The sequence below is a fragment of the Myotis daubentonii genome, chromosome 2, assembly GCF_963259705.1.
Source record: "Myotis daubentonii chromosome 2, mMyoDau2.1, whole genome shotgun sequence".
NCBI lineage: Eukaryota > Metazoa > Chordata > Mammalia > Chiroptera > Vespertilionidae > Myotis > Myotis daubentonii.
In genome coordinates this window covers 194,417,887-194,437,191 of record NC_081841.1, presented here as the reverse complement: position 1 = coordinate 194,437,191, position 19,305 = coordinate 194,417,887, and the positions used below count along the sequence as shown (strand labels likewise).

Sequence of the window (19,305 nt, the reverse complement as noted above, 5' to 3'; positions counted from 1 at the left end):
AGATCCGTACCAAAAATTCGACAACTTCCCAATACTTAGACTTTTTGAAGATATTATTAGCGGTGACATTAATGAATGTGATTTTTCTTCATATTTCATAATGAAATATGTCAACAGATATTTTGCAAATGACCATTGTATGTTGCAGAATCATTTCTGGTAAAAGATCCATTCAAAATGTAAGATAGATTTTAATATTCCTACAAAACATTCATTGATACAGTTTAGATTCTATATTGCAACTAACCTTTAAGAACTTACCACTGTCTTATTTGGGTGTCATATCAGAAAATAATATCTACAATGGTCTGAAAAGGATATTAAGAGTAATTAAATATCTGTGTGACGCTGTTTTTTCTTAATCTATTTCAATCAAATCAATACATTAATGCAGCTTGAATGTCAAAATGGCTATGAGGATGCAGCTGTCTTCTAGTAAGCCAGCCATTAAAGAAATGTGTAAAAAATGTGAATTACAGTTGTGTGTCTCACTAAACTTTGTTGTTTTGGAAAATATAGTTATCTTTAATAAGAATATATTGTTTATTTTCATGATATGGATTTTTAAATGAATTAATATTTGAAAATGTTCTATTTTAATTACTAATATAGTGGATATCAATAGAGATAACTCACATAAACAAAGGTCTTTGGAGTCCTCCATACTTTTAAAAATGAAAAGGTCCTGAGAACAAAAGGTTTGAGAACTGCTTATCCAGGATTTAAGCAGTCACTTCTTTAGTGCATTGAAATAGTAACTGACAATATTTTATGCATAATTAACCAGTTAACTGCCATGAAATTTTGAATTTAATTAAAAAAGGTCCACCGTTTGTGTCTATAGATGCCTATGGCGTACAAATGGTTAAGCATAAAACAATCTCATTTAAAATCGTTTTTTTCATTTAGTTGGTTGTACAGTATCATAATTTTTTCAGCTATTTTCCTTTTTTTGCCATGCAAGAAAAATCTTGACTTCTTTTTCAGTTCTCGCAGCCATGCTGGGGTGAAAACAGGACTGCTGGAGGAGGCTCATGCTGAAATGGGGAACACGGAAATTCTGGAAAGGGAGCCCTCAGAAAGTCTCAGTAATGGCACTAGCAGCAACGTAGAAGCAGCCAAGAGGTTGGCCAAACGCCTTTATCAACTAGACAGATTCAAAAGGTCGGATGTCGCAAAGCACCTAGGCAAGAAGTACGTTCTGTCCCAAGGCCGTGTGTGTGTGTGTGTGTGTGTGTGTGTGTGTGTGTGTGTGCGCGCGCGCACACTTGCTTTTATATTAATAACCAATCTATTTTGCTTTCTTGTAGCAATGAATTTAGCAGACTAGTTGCAGAAGAATATCTGAAGTTTTTTGATTTTACAGGAATGACGCTGGATCAATCTCTCAGGTAAGATTAAATTTCTATTCTTTTTGCCTCCAAAAAATTTCTCCTAAGAAGAGAAAGTAATGTGCTGAAGCTAAAATCTGATTTTTATTTGTTTAGATTTTTAAAAAATTTTATTTCAGAGAGGAAGAGAGGTGGAGACAGAGCTAGAAAAATTAATGATGAGAGATCATTGGCTGCCTCTTGTGTGCCCCATACTGGGGATGGAGCCCACAACCCCGGGCATGTGCCTTGACCAGGAATCGAACCCGTGACCTTCTAGTTCATAGGTCGATGCGCAACCACTGAGTCATGCTGGCCTCACTGATGTTTATTTTTTTAAACCCACAGTTACTTTGTGAATTTAGTTCAGATTGCATTATAAATATTAAATGTATCAGAAAATGAGAAAAACATATTGTTTTTATGAAATTACATGAACTCATATTCGGCATCTAGTAGGTGACATAGTAAAGAATGGTGGCAGCATAAGTCATGAGGAGAAATGGAATCTGTGGGAATTTGGTTTTCATGTGATCAGTTTTTTAAAATGCAGTTTACATAGACTGTAGAATTTTAGATGTTTTTCCTAAGCATTTGTTTACAATACCAATTAACCTTTTAAGACAGCACTTTGGAGTTAACTCATGAATGGAATAAAAATGAATATCAGCATAATCAGCAGAAAGTATCTGTAAAAGTGTGTCAGGCAGTAACACTTTTTGCTCATGTGTTCATATGAAGATGACTTACACAATCTGACCCTCATTTTTCACACCATATTGTACTGTAAATTTCTAACAGCAGCTGGAGGTAGAACCCAGTCAGCATCTAATCTTACGAAGTTTATAACATGTCAGAGCCTGGAGGAATTCTGAGATCATGTGTGTAACCTGCTAGTTTTACAAAGCAGGAAACTGAGACCTGGTGGGTGAAGGAGGGCTGTTTGGATTATAAAGCACACAGAGGCTTCTTCTGTGGCTCTGCATGAATCAAGGGTATTCATAGGTTTTGCAATGAAAACAGGTAAGGGTGGAGGAGAGAGATCTATATTTTTGTTTTGCTTTGCTTATGTGATTTATTTTTTAAAAGTTAGAAAAAAATAAAGTTTTATCAGTATAATTTAGATTAGCAGACTATAAAGAGCAACATTTTCATCATAGAAATAAGTTTTATTATATGTTTCTTTCAATAATAATATTTCTTAGAGCATTTTGAATGATTTTTTCTTTCCCATCTCATGGGAATGCATCTACTTTGTCAAGTGGGGGCCATCTGGTTTTTTCTGTAACTAGTGTCCCGATGCACAGATTCAGGCACATTGGAAGGAGATTAATTAGAAGAAATATTTTAATATCACTGTTCGCCTCTTGCTAATGAAAAGAAAATAGGATTCTACCGAGTCTCCTACCTACCTACTCTAGGACTTCTGTGAGGATCAAATGAGATGGCACGGGAAAATGCTTCACAAGCATTTGATTAAACTGTAAATGTTTGCACCTGGCTATAAAGCAAGTCATGTTCCTGGGCTGAAGAAACTGCAAGGATGCTGGTCACTAGGGAGAGGACGCTGGGCGTTGCTACTTGACGTCATTACTCGGCACCTACAGTGACCGTCTCCAGGCTGGGCTGGGCTGGGCTGGGCTGTGGGCTGCATTTTGTACCATGGGGTCTTGGCAGCATTGGCTGCGATTTGGTGGGGTGTCGCTCTGGGGTGGTGGGGCCTGTGTCCCACTTGGGGGAAGCCGAGTGTTGGTTTGTCAGTGCCAAGTCCGTGGTGCCATTTCTTTTTAAATGGCCAGTGCGCTTCATGGCAGCTCCTGCATTGAGCGTCTGCCTCCTGGTGGTCAGTGCATGTTATAGCTACCAGCTTGATGGTTGGATGGACACTTAGGCTTTTATATATATACTAGGGGCCCAGTGCACGAAATTCGTGCACTGGGTGTGTGTGTGGGGGGGAGTGTCCCTCAGCCCAGCCTTCCCCTCTCACATACTGGGAGCCCTCAGGCGTAGACCCCCATCACCCTCTGATCACCTGATCGGCCCCTTGCCCAGGCCTGACGCCTCCGCCAGAGGTGTCAGGCTTGGACAGGGGACCCCCATATCCCCCTGATCACTGGCTCTGGCCCCCGCCCAGGCCTGAGGCCTCTGGCCCAGGAATCATGACTGGGCAGGGGGCCCCCATCTCCCTCTGATCGCTTGCTCCACCCCCCGCCCAAGCCTGACGCCTCTGACCCAGGCTTCAGGCCTGGGCAAGGGGACCATCATATCCCCCCAATCCCCGGCTCCGCCCCCCGCCCAGGCCTGATGCCTCGGCCAGAGGAGTTGACCCTCATCACCCTCCGATCACCAATCACCGGATCGGCCCTTGACCAGGCCTGAGGCCTCTGGCAGAGGTGTCAGGCCTGGGAAGGGGACCCCTAGCTCCCCGTGGTTGCAGGCTCCGCCCCTGCCCAGGCCTAACGCCTCTGGCTGAGGCGTCCAGCCCGGGCAGCGGGGACCCGCAGCTGCAGCGGCCCTGCGATCGTGGGCTCCGCTTTAGGCCCAGGCAAGGGACCCCTAGCTCCCGGGACTGCCAGCTTCGACCGTGCCCAGCTCCCATCGCTGGCTCCACCCCTACTTCCTGCTATCACTGGCCAGGGCAGCAAAGGCGCCTGATTCTCGGATCATGGCTGGGGGGCAGGGCAAAGGCGGCCCCAGGGCCGCCTTTGCCCTGCCCCCCAGCTCTTAGCTCCCCCCTGGGTTTCTGATCACTGTCAGTGGCAGGGGGCTTCTTCCTGCTTTCCCTTTGGCCTCCCTGCATTGTGCCTACATATGCAAATTAGCCACCATCTTGTTGGCAGTTAACTGCCAATCTTAGTTGGCAGTTAATTTGCATATAGCCCTGATTAGCCAATGAAAAGGGTAGCTCGTACGCCAATTACCATTTTTCTCTTTTATTAGTGTTGATAGATAGTACTCTCAGTGACTCTGATTTGGGCTGTGTGTGTGGTTCTGGGAATATTTTCTGTTGTTCAAAGAAGTTTTATACACAAATTAATTTATTCCTAACTTATGAAATAAATAGAGTTTTATCTTTCAATTTCCTCCTCATGTAACAATTTATTTATGTGGTGATAATAGGCAAAGTAAAATAATTGTAATTTTTAGCAGTGTGTCAGTGGCAATTATAGTCATGTTAACAAATGGCAAAAAAACTGTGATTCATGTAAAGTTTTAAAACAGCCTACATGGTTTTGCATTTAGTCTTAAGTATTCTTTGGTTTTTACTCAACTGATCTTTTTAAATGGCTACCTTAATAATATGAGGAAACTACCTGCCTTTCCAAGGCTTTTTTTTGATGTATTGGCCACCATGTTATTGTCCTGTCATCTTTTACATTGCCATTTAAGAGAATTGAAATGTCAGTATGAATTTATACTGAATGGCCATCTATTAAGTGATTTAAAAAAAATAACTGCAACATATCTTAATTTGTGTAATTAATTTCTTATGCTTATATGAATTAGCTTTAAATGTCAAACATAAAGAGTGTGGTAATGTTTTCTAAAATTTCATCTCCCCCTCCCTCTAACTCTTTTTTAGGTATTTCTTTAAAGCCTTTTCTCTTGTGGGAGAAACTCAAGAACGAGAGAGAGTTTTAATACACTTCTCCAATAGGTATTTTTATTGTAACCCGGATACCATTGCTTCACAAGGTAATCTGATGGAAATGCTTGGATTTATTTTTTTATAATAAGGATTATTTTTCTCATTATAAAAGTTACATTTGATTGTGGAAAATTATACCAAAGAAATGAAAATCATGTAAATATTTCTTTCTAAGGATAATATTATAAACAGTCAGATTTACTTCTTTCTAGTCTATTTGTACAATATTTATTTAATGTCAAGTCAGAATCACTAGGGAGTTGTTTCCTACTGGTGTTCTCTTTCATTGTGAGCATTTTCTCATGTCATCAAATATTCTTTAAAAAGCATATTTATTGATGCATGATTTCTTTACTCTGTTATTTTTCTCTATTTTCTAGTTCCAGAGTGTGACAATATTTTTTAAATTGCTTATGCTTGTCACTGAGATTTTATGTGCAAAATGGATTGTAATAAATGAAATTCCAGTTTTCATATTTCTTCTTCCTTAGCTTCTGATCTCTAATTTCTTGATGAGGTGCATGTGTGCTTAGTTTTGGAAACATTTACAAATCTCAGGAGTTTATGGTGTGTCTCTGGTGCTTTTGTTTGAAAGTAATCAAAACAACACTGACCACTGACTTTAGTTTATGTTTATTGTGTTATTTTTAAAAAGCAACTTTAGCTTTTGATGTACCTTATGAAGAGTGGTCTTTCCTCCATTTCAATTCCTACAATATAGCAAAGTGTTCAGGGCTTGAACTCAAGTGCATTTATTTGCCATTGGAGAATCCTCCATAGGGTTATACATTCTGGAATAAATGACTGAGAGTAGATGCACTAGAAATGGTAATTATCTCTCAGCTTCAGTATTACCAATTAATTAAAGATAAGTGTATTTGATATTGAATAAAGTAATTGTTTGCCCCACCCCCAATCCTTCGGAATATAACTAAACAACTATCTGATTATTAAAGTCACATTCCTGATTTTGTCTGATTCATAGTATCTTGGACCATTCAACCTAAATGGTTTGTTTAAAGCAGCGGTTCTCAACCTGTGGGCCGCGACCCCTTTGCCGGTCAAACGTCTCTTTCACAGGGGTCGCCTAAGACCATCCTGCATATCAGATATTTACATTACGATTCATAACAGTAGCAACATTACAGTTATGAAGTAGCAACAAATATAATTTTATGGTTGGGTCACAACATGAGGAACTGTATTTAAAGGGCCAGAAGGTTGAGAACCACTGGTTTAAAGAATGGCAAAAAAGAAGATAACTATTCATTCCTGTCTATATATTGTTAGCCAGAGAACTAATACCCAAATAGTAAAGATGCTGTGGAAGATGCAAATCCTGGCTTTTGTTAACCTGGCAGGCGTGGCTCAGTTGGTTGAGTGTCGTCCTGTGTCCCAAAAGGTCACCAGTTTGCTTCCTGGTCAGGGCACATGCCCAGGTTGCATGTTCTCTCTCTCTCCCTCCCTCCCTCCCTCTCTCCCTCCCTCCCTCCCTCCCTCTCTCCCTCCCTCTTTCTCTAAAATCAATAAAAACACATTTTGATAAAATGAAGTCACATTCCTATCTCTGAAATGGAAACATCTTTCTTTCTTTCTTTCTTTGACTATATTTAGATAATTTATTCACTGTCTCTATCACTGTCAGCATTGAGTTGAGAATGCCAGGGATAGAAGAGGAAAGGGTTGTTTTTATTAGAACCTTCTTCTAATACTAAGATGTTAACATGACATTCCTGAGTACAATAGGAAGATGGATTTGTGCATTCACTTGCCTGTTGATAGGATATTTATCAACTGAGTTTAACAGATACTTTCAGGAATTTGTTTTAAATGTATTTAGAATTTGTGATAATAAAATGAGACTGGAATAAGTATTCTTTTAGGTACTTAGTAGCATCTACGCACTAGTAGAGACTTTAATAACAAATCTCCTACTATACTTAAAGGCGTGCTTTGGAAAAATATGCTGTCTTACTGTACTTGGGTTGAGAATTACAGAGAGAAGAAGAAGAAGACTTGGAAATGAGAAGCTAAACTCAGTGCTTTTTCCTTTTTTTATATAAAGTAAGAAAAGTAATGCTTATAGAAGTGTGAAATTTTTCCGGCCTGGGCAACTTTTTCCCCTGAATATTTAAATTTAAAATTTTCACAGATTATTTTAGTATTTTGCTTTTGTCTGATTCATAGTATCTTGGACCATCCAAACTATATGTTTTCTTTAAAGAATGGCAAGAAAGAAGATAACGATTCCTAATTATATAGTTAGCCAGAGGAGTAATACCCAACAGTAAACTGAGGAAGATTCAAATCGTGGCTTTCTTTAACTTTTGCTTCTTTCCTAATTCACTTTCCTCCCAGAAAGTTAAAAACAAAACAAAAAAAAAACAGTACTAAACTATTTATTTTCATATCTGTTGTTAAAATTGAGAAGATATAAATAAAAAATTTATCATCTCACTTTCCAGAGATGATAATCTCTTTTAATATCACCTTATATATTATTCCAGATGTATTTATATTTAAATGGAATTATATTACATATAATGTGTTTTTCATATTTTAATTTATTGTGAAATATCTTTCCACTTCAACATATATACTTGGACAAGATTTTAAATTACTTAAACATAACAGAAATATGTTTTTGGAGGGTCATATTTACTTGCTCCCTGTTATAATTAGTGTTTCTTTGAATATCCTTGTATGTTGTGTAGATTTTTTATTTCCTTAATGTAAAGCCCAGAAATAAGTTTGCTGTGTCAAAGGACATTGTTTCAAAGCTTAAAGATATGTACTATCAAATTGTCCTCCTGAAAGGTAGGAATAATTTACTTTATCCAGTAGAGTCCAACTCTCTGCACTGAGGTCTTTTTAATGATTTATTCTTATCTGATTTCTGTCTCCCCAAGCAAATATGATTACTTGTGCCTAACTACAGTATTGTGCTTTCATATATATTGTGTTCTTAATATATGCTATTTTAATGAGAATAGGAGTCTAGGAAATAGTGAATTAATGCTTTCGTCCTTGTCTCTTCCCTTAGACGGCGTCCATTGTCTCACCTGTGCAATGATGCTGCTCAACACAGATCTGCATGGCCATGTAAGTGTATGGTTGTGAACTGTCTTACAGAAATCCAAAATGCCCCAGTCTGTGCTTTTATGTTCATACACGTTTATTCTCTGCCTCCCTTTCTCTCATTCTCTTCATGACAGGTAAGTAAACATAAATCTTTGGAAAAAGAAATAACTATTTCACATGCTAGCATAGAAAAGTAAAGAGATAAAGTGATAGAATCATAATTTTAACACTATCCTCACAAATCTCACAAGACTGCTAGGAATTCCTTTTGTAGTTTCCAGGAGGTGGATTTAGAATAGCTAGTGACTTGTAGACATATGTAGCAGGTGTGCAGAGTAGACCAAAAGTGCAGATACTTTCAGGGGACATTCTTGGGTAATAGAGCGTAATATGAAATTGCTGGGATTCCAACAATTCGAGCCTTGAACTAAGTATCCTAATCTAATATTCATCCAACTAGTTATAGGAATGACCACTCAGGGGACTGTGCTGACCTTGTTTTTCTGTTACCAGAGAAGCAAGTGTTCTCTGCTTTCTCCTCTGCCCACCAGATAATACAACAATTGCAACTCTTTCCCTTTCCTTTCCTCCCACTCAACTTCTCACTCTTACTTTCAGCCAAAGGAGACAGTTTTGAGAAGGCTATCCCCATGTAACACTGATACCAGAATGGGGAAACTTTCATCTTGGATATTTTGAGGTCTCATCCACATATCAATATTGTGTATTTAGTGTCTGTTGACTGAGAACAAGTATAATGAAGCAAAAAAAAAAAAAAAAAAAGAATTCAATAACCATTTTTAATAGAACTTCTATGGAAGTTGCTAGATTTGGGGGGATTTGTTTCTATTAAAAGCTGATTACTTTGATAATACTTTCAAATAAACATGTGACTTATTAATTGCAATAATTTGAAATAGACGTAAGTAAAGGTGTGAGGTTTATTATTTACTCAGATAACTCAGATGCTTGATGTCCAAACAAGCCATGGGCACTCCGGGTTCAGAACCACAGCTCTCAATTTGCTCTGGTTTTGTCTTCAGACCACTTGTGAGTAATTGAAAGGAGATTAAATGAGCATCACACTTCTTTTTGGCAACTACGACATAAGAGATAGTTTACTTAAATGGACATTTTAATATTATCTGGAGTTATGCCAATCATGCATAATTAACAGTTGGCTGAAGTGGCAGAATTACATATAAGAGGGAGTAAATTATAAATACAAGTAAATCTCTCTATAGTATCTTTATATATACTTTAAATTGTCTTATTTAGGTTTTGTGTATTAGAGTCTTTAATCCTTATTTATAATGCCTATTGTTACAAGTCTGTTGAATGTATAGTAGTAATCATAAGAACTAACTCTATGATAATGTGTTTCTCTTCTCTTCCTCCTCTGGATTCCTTTAAAAAATAATTTGCCTTCTAGGTGGTAAGTTTTTACCCATAATTCTGGATGTAGCTTCTCTTGCATCATGGTTGCCTGATTGATTGTTATAGTGTCAGTCTGACTTATTAGCATGACCCTATAAAAGTGAATAATTTAAAATATAAAGTGAATTATTTCTAACTTCTGTCCCTATCCACCTTCTCCTTATTCTGCACTGCTTAGGCCCTCATCTCTTGTTTCTTACTCCAATGCCAGAATAATTCTCTTGGGGAATGAACTAATAAACCATTTTGCTTTTCTTCCTTACATCATGTCATAATAGGAATACAACAGCATGACCTTTCTTGGAAGTGCTGAGACAAGCTTGTCTTCATGCTTTCAGTGGGGGAGGCATAACTTGGGAGATGAACTTCTTTTGGCTGTACTTTGTGAATCTTTCATGAGGGTTTCATTGACTCAAAGGAATGATGCATTGGAAATGCATTGGTATGGGTCTTTTGTTCTTCCTGCTAACTTTCTTACTAATAAAATGATAGAATGTATATTCATATAATAAATCTAACAGCATTACATGTTGAATGCCTTCCTATCTTTTTCTAATTTATTTTCTCATTCAATAAACAATTAGAGTGTGTCTGTTCCCTTCCAAGTTCTGTGCCATTTGAGTTAGGAGCAGAAACGAATGAGACATGCTCCTGGAAGTCATATCTCCCCTGGGGTGGTATTGTCTAGGCTTACCTCCATTAGTCAGGTTTAACCGAGGAAATGGCAGCAGGTCACTGAGGTGCCGTGGTGAAGGAGTACTGGAGGGATATTTTAATTATATATTGAGTTACAGTTAAACCTCTCTACAGCAGATAGAAAGCCCCCCAATCTGAAGTATATACAATATTTGGGGGAGAAATTCACTCAGGTGTTATAATTATTTCATCGGAACGAAGAATGGCAATTCCCTTCAGTACCTATTTTTGAAAAATATGAATGATTTTTCATTATTTTAGCAATAGTATTGATTTGCTTTTACTGTCTGCAAGTTATTTCCTAAATATTTTATAGTTGTAACCATGTGCCTAATTTGCCAAGTAATCTCTTACTTTTAAAATGCGTTGTCATCTGTGAAATATACATGTAAATTAAACTTGCACTTAAAGGTGCATCTCTATTAGAACAAACTCTATTTTTTCTCTTGCTATAATGGAACTAAGTTGTATTGAGTTTTGTTTGAACTGTCAATAAGGAAAGAGTTGAACATTTTTTTATTTAAGCTTGTATTTTATTAGAAACTAGGGGCCCGGTGCACGAAATTAGTGCACTGGGTGGGTGTGTGTGGGGGGCAGTGTCCCTCAGCCCAGCCTGCCCCCTCTCAAATACTGGGAGCCCTCAGGCGTTGACCCCCATCATCCCCCAATCGCAGGATCGGCCCCTTGCCCAGGCCTGATGCCTCAGCCAGAGGTGTAGACCCCCATCACCCTCTGATCACCTGATCGGCCCCTTGCCCAGGCCTGATGCCTCCGCCAGAGGTGTCAGGCTTGGACAGGGGACCCCCATCTCCCCCCGATCACTGGCTCTGGCCCCCGCCCAGGCCTGAGGCCTCTGGCCCAGGAATCATGCCTGGGCAGGGGACCCCCATCTCCCTCTGATCACTTGCTCCACCCCCCGCCCAAGCCTGACGCCTCTGACCCAGGCTTCAGGCCTGGGCAAGGGGACCATCATATCCCCCCAATCCCCAGCTCAGCCCCCCGCCCAGGCCTGATGCCTCGGCCAGAGGAGTTGACCCTCATCACCCTCCGATCGCCAATCACCGGATCGGCCCCTTGACCAGGCCTGAGGCCTCCGGCAGAGGTTTCAGGCCTGGGCAGGGGACCCCCAGCTCCCCGCGGTTGCAGGCTCCGCCCCTGCCCAGGCCTAACGCCTCTGGCCTAGGCGTCCGGCCCGGGCAGCGGGGACCCGCAGCTGCAGCGGCCCTGCGATCGTGGGCTCCGCTTTAGGCCCAGGCAAGGGACCCCTAGCTCCCGGGACTGCCAGCTTCGACCGTGTCTAGCTCCCATCGCTGGCTCCACCCCTACTTCCTGCTATCACTGGCCAGGGCGGAAAAGGCACCTGATTCTCCGATCATGGCTGGGGGGCAGGGCAAAGGCGGCCCCAGGGCCGCCTTTGCCCTGCCCCCCAGCTCTTAGCTCCCCCCTGGGTTTCTGATCACTGTCAGTGGCAGGGCGCTTCTCCTGCTTTCCCTTTGGCCTCCCTGCATTGTGCCTACATATGCAAATTAGCCACCATCTTGTTGGCAGTTAACTGCCAATCTTAGTTGGCAGTTAATTTGCATATAGCCCTGATTAGCCAATGAAAAGGGTATCGTCGTACGCCAATTACCATTTTCCTCTTTTATTAGTGTAGATGATAGGAATAAAACCATCTGTCATATTAGAATAAATTCAAACCATTCCTTTTCTGGATAAATCTTCAGATGCATTCACTCTGTTCACCACAACTGGCTCTCCTGTACCTCGGTCCAGCCCTCCTGGCAGGAGTATTGCTGAGGCTGAAGACAAGTGGCAAGGGCAGGACAATAGGCAGGCATTTCTCACCGGGATGGCCTCTGAGGTGGCAGGAAGTTTTAGGTACAGAGCTGAGCTGCAGTGAAAAGTGGGATATGTAGGTGTATAGTTCGTTAGCCAATTTCACAACTGAAAGTCAAAAGATGTCCACAAGACAGTGGCTGCCCAAGGTCAGGCCATGGTCAGAGGCAGTAGCCAGGACATTATTTTTAATCAAGATTCGTGACAAAATCTACCCATTAACACTGTGGCCTGGGATGTTTAGCTCTTTTAACCAAAGTCTCTCTCTGCTTTTCGGTATTGGCAGAAGCCAGCCCATCCTGTGCAGTGGATGTAAGGGGGTGGGAATGCTGTTTTCCTGGAGTGGTGGTGCTCTCTGGTAGGCCAGGTATCCTGCCAATACTTTGCCTTGGGGATGTGTAGAGAGCGCTGAATAGCATCCTCAGGGGCCTGAGTTTAATTTAGGAGGCAGGACCTTACTGGCTTTTTGTGTGTGTTGAGTTATAGGTTGGATAAGGAGTAAACCCAAGGCTAGTACACGATACTGGTAGGGGGATGAAAAGGTCAAGGAATAAAGTGTAGGTTTTGTACCAGAACAATGTTAAAAGATGTGTGTAGTTCAAGTTCAGATAGGTCATAGTAATTGATTATTTTCAATCTGTAAACTGCATTGATAATTATGAGTTTTTAATTCTTGGGTTGTCTCTCTAGGATCCTAGAATTTTAAGTAATGGGTAAAATATTTGGTTTATTATCAGAAGTGGACAATGAGTATTAGAAGAACTGGTATTAAATAATTTTAATTCTTTTACTTTTCATATTGTGCTACTTTATAGTTCTACCCTCCAAAGTCCCACAAACCTGCATGAGGTTGATAGACGGTTAGTATCCTCAGGAACTCCGTGTCTGTGATTGTCATTATTGTAACTGGCAGCTGCCCTAAGTGCATCTTTCCTGCTGCCTCCCCTTCGTCCTGCAGAGCTGTCTTCTCTGTGGATCCCTCCACACCCTCTGCCAGTAAAGCCATCCCATCCCTGGGCTTCATTTTTTTCTTTTTTTAAAAAAATTCTTTATTATTGAAAGTATTACATATGTGTTGTCCCCTCCCCACCCTCATGCCTCCCAGTTGTCATTTCTTTTCTATCTGGGCTTTATCCTGTTGTAGATTCCAGCCTTGGACTTAATTGTCATTGAGCCAGTGCTGCCTCCTTTCCAATTCAGTGGTCCGTAGTCTTTCCTTTCACCTGATTGGGAACTCCCTGGCCAGAGTGGCTTCCTCCAGGCTCCCACCCCCTGAAACTAGCTTCTTCGTGATGCTGAAAGTTCACCGAAGCATCAGGCCTAGATCTCAGAGTTGCTAAGGGTTTCTAGTGAGACATGGAGTTCAGTTTTACTCTAATCATCAGGTGTGAAATGTTTCTATAGAAAAATGTTATAGTTTCAAATTTTTTAATTTAAAAATGACCTTTAGAATACAATTCACTATCAAATTGGCAACTCTCTAGATTTTTATAGGAATCCTTATTAAGCATGTCAGACTTCATCATGTTTGGCTGGATTTTCTTGGCTTCTATGACTCCAAATGAAAGCCTTTTTCTCTTCCTCCATTTCTCCATTTCTCCCTCTCTATGTACCTCCCTTTCCTCTTCCCTCTCTCGCTCTTCTCTTCCTTCATTCTTCCCTTTCTCCATTTTCTCTCTCCTCTTCGTTCTCCCTGTAGCTCTGTTTTTCTTTCTTCACCTGTTTATTTTTTTTTTCAGTAGTTCTGCTTTTTTTTTTTTTTAGAATAGGTTCATGCAAAATGGAAACTGCAACACGGATAGCTTTTATCAGTGAGTCAGTGGTGCTCATTAGGCCCTCACAGTATCTCGTTTATACATTATTCAGTCACTGCATCCCTTCTCCTCTGGCCATTACAAGTTTTTCACATGTGCACAGCTAATTAGTAGAAAGCTAAAGAAAGCAGGAGAAACTCTTTTAAGTCAGTTTTGCTCTTCCTTTTTTTTTCTTCAAATGTTTTAGGGAGGATGGGAGAAGCGAGGATGAAGAAGGTGATTGAAACTTTTGGCCTCTAATCTTATTACTTAATTTAATGCTTGTCCTGTGACAACCAAGTTAAAAGTAGACTTTAGTTAGTCTTTGTAATGAGGACAGTGTCTTTTCCGTTATCTTCAAGTTTTATAGGAAACTAGAGGCCCGGTGCACAAAAATTTGTGCACTCGGGGGGGTCCCTCAGCCTGGCCTCTGCCCTCTTACAGTGTGGGACCCCTCGGAGGATGTCCACCCCAGTGGGGACCCTCACCCCATGGAGGTTTGGCCAGCCTGGGTGAGGGGCTGATGGCTGTTTTCAGGCTGGCCACACCCCCTTTAGGGTAGGGGGTCCCCACTTGGGTGCCTGGCCAATCTGGGTGAGGGGCTGAGGGCCGTTTTCAGGCTGGCCAAGCACCCTGGTGATGTAAGCTCCCAGCCTCTCCTTTTTTTCTTTTTATTCTGTAATTTATTACCTTCTATAATTGAAACTTTGTTGCCTTTAGCGGAGGCCTGCAGAAAGTTTGGCTTCCTCCATCGCCAGGGGCAACTCACTCCTGCTTGCTCCAGCTCTGTGGCCATGGCTGTCTGAAAGTGGGTATCTGGAGTTTGTTTACCTTCTATAATTGAAACTTTGTTGCTTTCAGTGGAGCTCAGAACTGGGCCGCGGCAGGCGAATAACCTTGGCTTCCTCCATCACTGAAGCAAGCAAGCCTCCTGCTCGCTCCAGCTCTGTGGCTGCCGGCCGCCATCTTGGTTGGGTTAATTTGCATATAGTTTGCTCTGATTGGCTGGTGGGCGTGGCTTAAGGCATAGCAAAAGTACGGTCAATTTGCATATTTGTCTTTTATTAGTATAGGATACTTTCTATGAAGTAGCGATAGAATCTGCTACTCCCATGCTTCTCCAGCTCTATGGTGTCAGCATTCCTTTCTACTCTGAATATTTTGTGAGGACTCCAAAGAGCTTTTCAAATATTTTTAACATTTAAAAAATATTTATCATTTCGGAAACTAAAATGGATAAGATTTTGCCGAAACTGGTTTGCTTCAGTGGATAGAGCGTCAGCCTGCGGACTGAAATGTCCCAGGTTCAATTCCGGTCAAGGGCATGTACCTGGGTTGCGGGCACATCCCCGGTGGGGGATGTGCAGGAGGCGGCTGATCGATGTTTCTCTCTCTCATCGATGTTTTTGACTCTCTATCTCTCTCCCTTCCTCTCTGGAAAAAATCAATAAAAATATGTTTTAAAAAATAAAATGGATAAGATTTTAACATTTTTATTAAATTATTTTAAAACTGGAGGCCTGGTGCACGAAAATTCATGCACCTGGCTGGGGTGGGGGGTGTCGTCCCTCAGCCTGGCCTGTGCCCTCTTGCAGCCTGGGAACTGACAGTCAGACATCCCTCTGGAAGCCCGGGAGGCCTTGGGGGATGTCCACCTGCCAGCTTAGGCCTGCTTCCCGGAGGATTGAGCTTAAGCTGCACTTGGACATCCTTAACGCTGCCGAGAAGGTGGGAGAGGCTTCTGCCACCACCGCTGTGCTCACAGCTATCAATCTGGCTTCTGCCCAAGCAGAACTCCCCCTGTGGGAGTGCACTGACTACCAGGGGGCAGCTGCTGCATTGAGTGTCTGCCCCCTGGTGGTCAGTGCGTGTCATAGTGACCAGCTGTTCCTGGTTGTTCAGCTGTTAGGGTCAATTTGCATATTACCCTTTTATTATATAGGATTGTATTAATAAACCCATTAAGTGAATAACATACTTTTTTGTGAACAATAACTATAAGAACAAAATATTTAATGAAGAAAATACCCTTTAAAATGTTTTGCAAATCTCTTTTAAATTTGGCTTACTAGAAGACAGATTTTCTGTTTCTGCATTTAGTCTGTTGCGACTAAAGTTTTTCTAGAAAACACTATAACTTGTGTGAGAGATAAATGAAAAATAATTTTTTTAGTATTATTGTAAAAATAAGTTCAACCTCTTGGATGCCTGAACCATATTTTGACTGTATCACAATATTATTTTCAATTGCAATGTTATTTTTTTTAAGTGTTTTAATTGATTTCAGCAAGAGAGAGGAAAGGGGAGAGACAGAAACATCCATGTAAGGGAGAAACATCAATGGGTTACCTCCTGTACTTACCCCCAACCAGGGATTGAACCTCAACCTGAGTGTGTGCCCTGACTGGGAATCGAACTGGTTACCTTTTGGTGCAAGGGACAGTGCTCAATCAACTGAGACGCACCAGCCAGGGCTGCCATATTTTTCTTGATACCACTTCCGATTTCCTTTTCAATAGCAGTGTATTACACAAGTGGTAGAAAAAGAAAAAGCCAGGAATATTTCAGATATCCCTGAAAGTTGTACTTTTAACACATTAGTTCTGATTGGGGGTTATGAAAGGCACTTTGAATATCACAGCTGTAGCTTCCCAGTTTGGAAATTTACAAAGGATCCTGCTTTACCTGCTAATTGTGCATATAAAACAATGGACACCTGAGGGCAGCATAACACAATTAAACCTGTTTGATAGAGACGCCTGCAAAACAAAGGAAAAAGAGGAGCTTTAGCCGAGCTTCAGAATATAAGTAATTACCAAATCAGTGGTATGCTTTTTTACCATTTAGTGTAACATGTTGGAGGAGGTGGAATTGTCATGTGGGAGAGTTTGCCTGCTGTGGTTCTAATAGCCCGAGATTGAGGAAGCCAGATTTTACCAATGGATCATGAGAGCTTTTAGTGTCTCCAAAGGCATCTTTTCCATAAAGCTTCTGGATTTTACACTATTAAAAATTGGAAATTTGGGATCATTCTGCCTAATCCTTTAACCTCTAGGTCAGATGCCTGCTTTCCCAGTGGGTACCTGACAGCGGGCCTCCTAGCAGCTCTCCCTTAGGACTGGGGTTAGATTTGTCTTCGCTGGAGCCTATAAGAAGGTTCCATTCCCCCAGTCGTCAGGGAAGGCATGCTCAACAGAAAGAGTTGGTCACACCTGCTGAGGTTTGGACAGTAGCTGGTATGCTTTCTGGGTCACTGTTAAGAATGAAACTCTTAACTTTCCCTCTTTGCTCTCATTGTTACCGCTGCAGTTGGGAGCTGAGTATCTGCTGGGGTGGGGAAACAATGCCTTAACTTTAGCAAAGGAGAAATCTGAAATTAAGGCACAGAATACATCAGGATGCCTAGTCCCCTTGCATACTTGCTCATGATGTTGTCCTCGGTTAACAATGCCCTTCCTTCTAGTTTTTTTCTTTTAGACCAGGGGTTGGTAAAGAGGACCCACAGGCAAAATCAAGCAAGTAAAGTTGTATTGGAACACAGTTACACCAGTTTGTTTACATCTTCAAACTAAAATGACAGTGTTGAGTAGCTGTAACAGGAACCTTATGGCCTATAAAACCTAAAAGATTTCCTATCTGGTGATACAGAAATCTATATAATTAGTCTCTTTTAGACGCTTATCCTTAGTCCATGAAACCTTCTATTCTCCCTCAAACATGGTAGGGTATGGTTGAGGACGATTATTTTACTTAACATTCTAAATTGGAACGTGCTAAAAACATCTTGAGTTTTTCAGAAATGATAAATTCATCAAAGACTTTCTCTCCAGAAGACATTTAATGTATCTTTAAAAGAAAAGAAATGGAGAAAACTCTTTCTTTTGTATTAAACATATGTTTGAGAATGGCATATAGTTATTTTGGAGAATAGTCTTAAATTTGTCTGGGGATGTGAACTCCCAGTCTAGGGATTTTTTACGTTATAGTTACTATTTTCTCTCATTAAAGATGGTACCTTTCTTGGCTAAATATTCAAGACTTGGGCCTACCTAGTATTTTAGGATTTCAAATAAAATTGTTTTTGTGGACTTTTCGTTTTATATATATATTACCTTTTTAGGTTTAATTTAAAATGCCTCCTGATTTTAAAGGAAAGGATCCAGAGATTCATTTTCATTAAGCATCTGAAATTTGATTAGAAAGGTTGCATTGATTTGAAGGGATGATTTCTGTGCTGCTCAATGCATGAGAAGGCCTTTTCAAATCTCAATGCTTTATTCTTTTAATGGGAAGGAATTCAGAATATAAGAAAGTACTCTGAAAGCACTGCCTTGGCAGGCAGCTGGCCAGCATTTATTTCAGAGCAGGCCTACTTTTTGCCAAAGTTATGAATCTGTTTAGGAAGAGAATGAATAGAACCATGACTCTGTGAGCTTCTCTGTGATACCTATGAATCATTGAAATACAAAGTCAGTGATTAGAGTTAGCTTTGTTCAGTGGACAGTGTTTGTTTGAATAATAGCATTCCATAATAACTGATACAATTTGGTTTAACCAGCAGAAAAAAATCCAGCTATCATAAGGAGTGTTGCTTAGTGACAAAGACTTCACTTCATCTTACTTTTACTTAGTGATAAAAATGGTATAAAATTTAGGTAGCAATGAAACATATATGTCAGTAAGACACAAAATGGATTAAGCTGACCCTTAGCTCTTGCTTCTGAACCTTGCCTAGAAAAATTACCAATGAGTCAGAGGAGGATAATAAATGACAGGTGTAAATAGCTCAGTTAGGAAAGTATTCCAGAAGCTGTTTGGATCTCTGACCCACAAAAAGTCACGCATTTTGGTGATGGTTATTCCCTGCAATGGTCAGTCAAGTTGGGACACATGCATTGGGTGATTGCACTGGTACTTTCTTACTGTGAGGACTGTTGTTTGTTGGACTGGATTTACATATTCATCTACCCACCACCACCACCCCATCCCACCCCAATTGCTATTGCCGTTTCAAATCCAAGTGAGTTAAATGTATGCTAATGTAGATAATGGTGTGGTGACTATGAAAGTATATAAAAGGCAATGCCAAATACAGTAGGTCCTCAGGTTATGTCAGAGATCCGTTCCTATGGCGCGGCGTAATGTGATTTTCGCCGTAAGTCCAAACCCACCTACATAAGCACCTACGTCACTCACATGGAGCACACACACAGCGGTCATGAAGTGAAACAGTAAAAAATTTTTAAAAGAAAATTAACAATTCCTGACCTTTACTTGTGGTAAATAAATAATAAAAAACATAAAGTACATATGTACATACGTCAAAATGACGAAACTTTTCTTTTTTATAAATAAATGGGAGATGGCGACGTAACCATGAAATGATAGAGTCTGGCGTAACCCGAGGACTGTCTGTAAATTGCAACTAAAATAAATCTGAATT

General features: G+C 40.6%; 1 protein-coding gene across 5 annotated transcripts in view; it reads left to right on the top strand.

Annotated features, from left to right (window-relative positions):
- Positions 1-19,305, top strand: part of PSD3 (pleckstrin and Sec7 domain containing 3) — a 526,912-nt gene that overhangs the window by 304,441 nt on the left and 203,166 nt on the right. For all 5 annotated transcript variants that reach the window (XM_059685223.1, XM_059685224.1, XM_059685226.1 and 2 more), the window contains 4 exons: positions 988-1,194; positions 1,311-1,391; positions 4,954-5,066; positions 8,063-8,121. In XM_059685223.1, the coding sequence (XP_059541206.1) occupies positions 988-1,194; positions 1,311-1,391; positions 4,954-5,066; positions 8,063-8,121 (460 nt within the window). The remainder of the gene's footprint in view (positions 1-987; positions 1,195-1,310; positions 1,392-4,953; positions 5,067-8,062; positions 8,122-19,305) is intronic.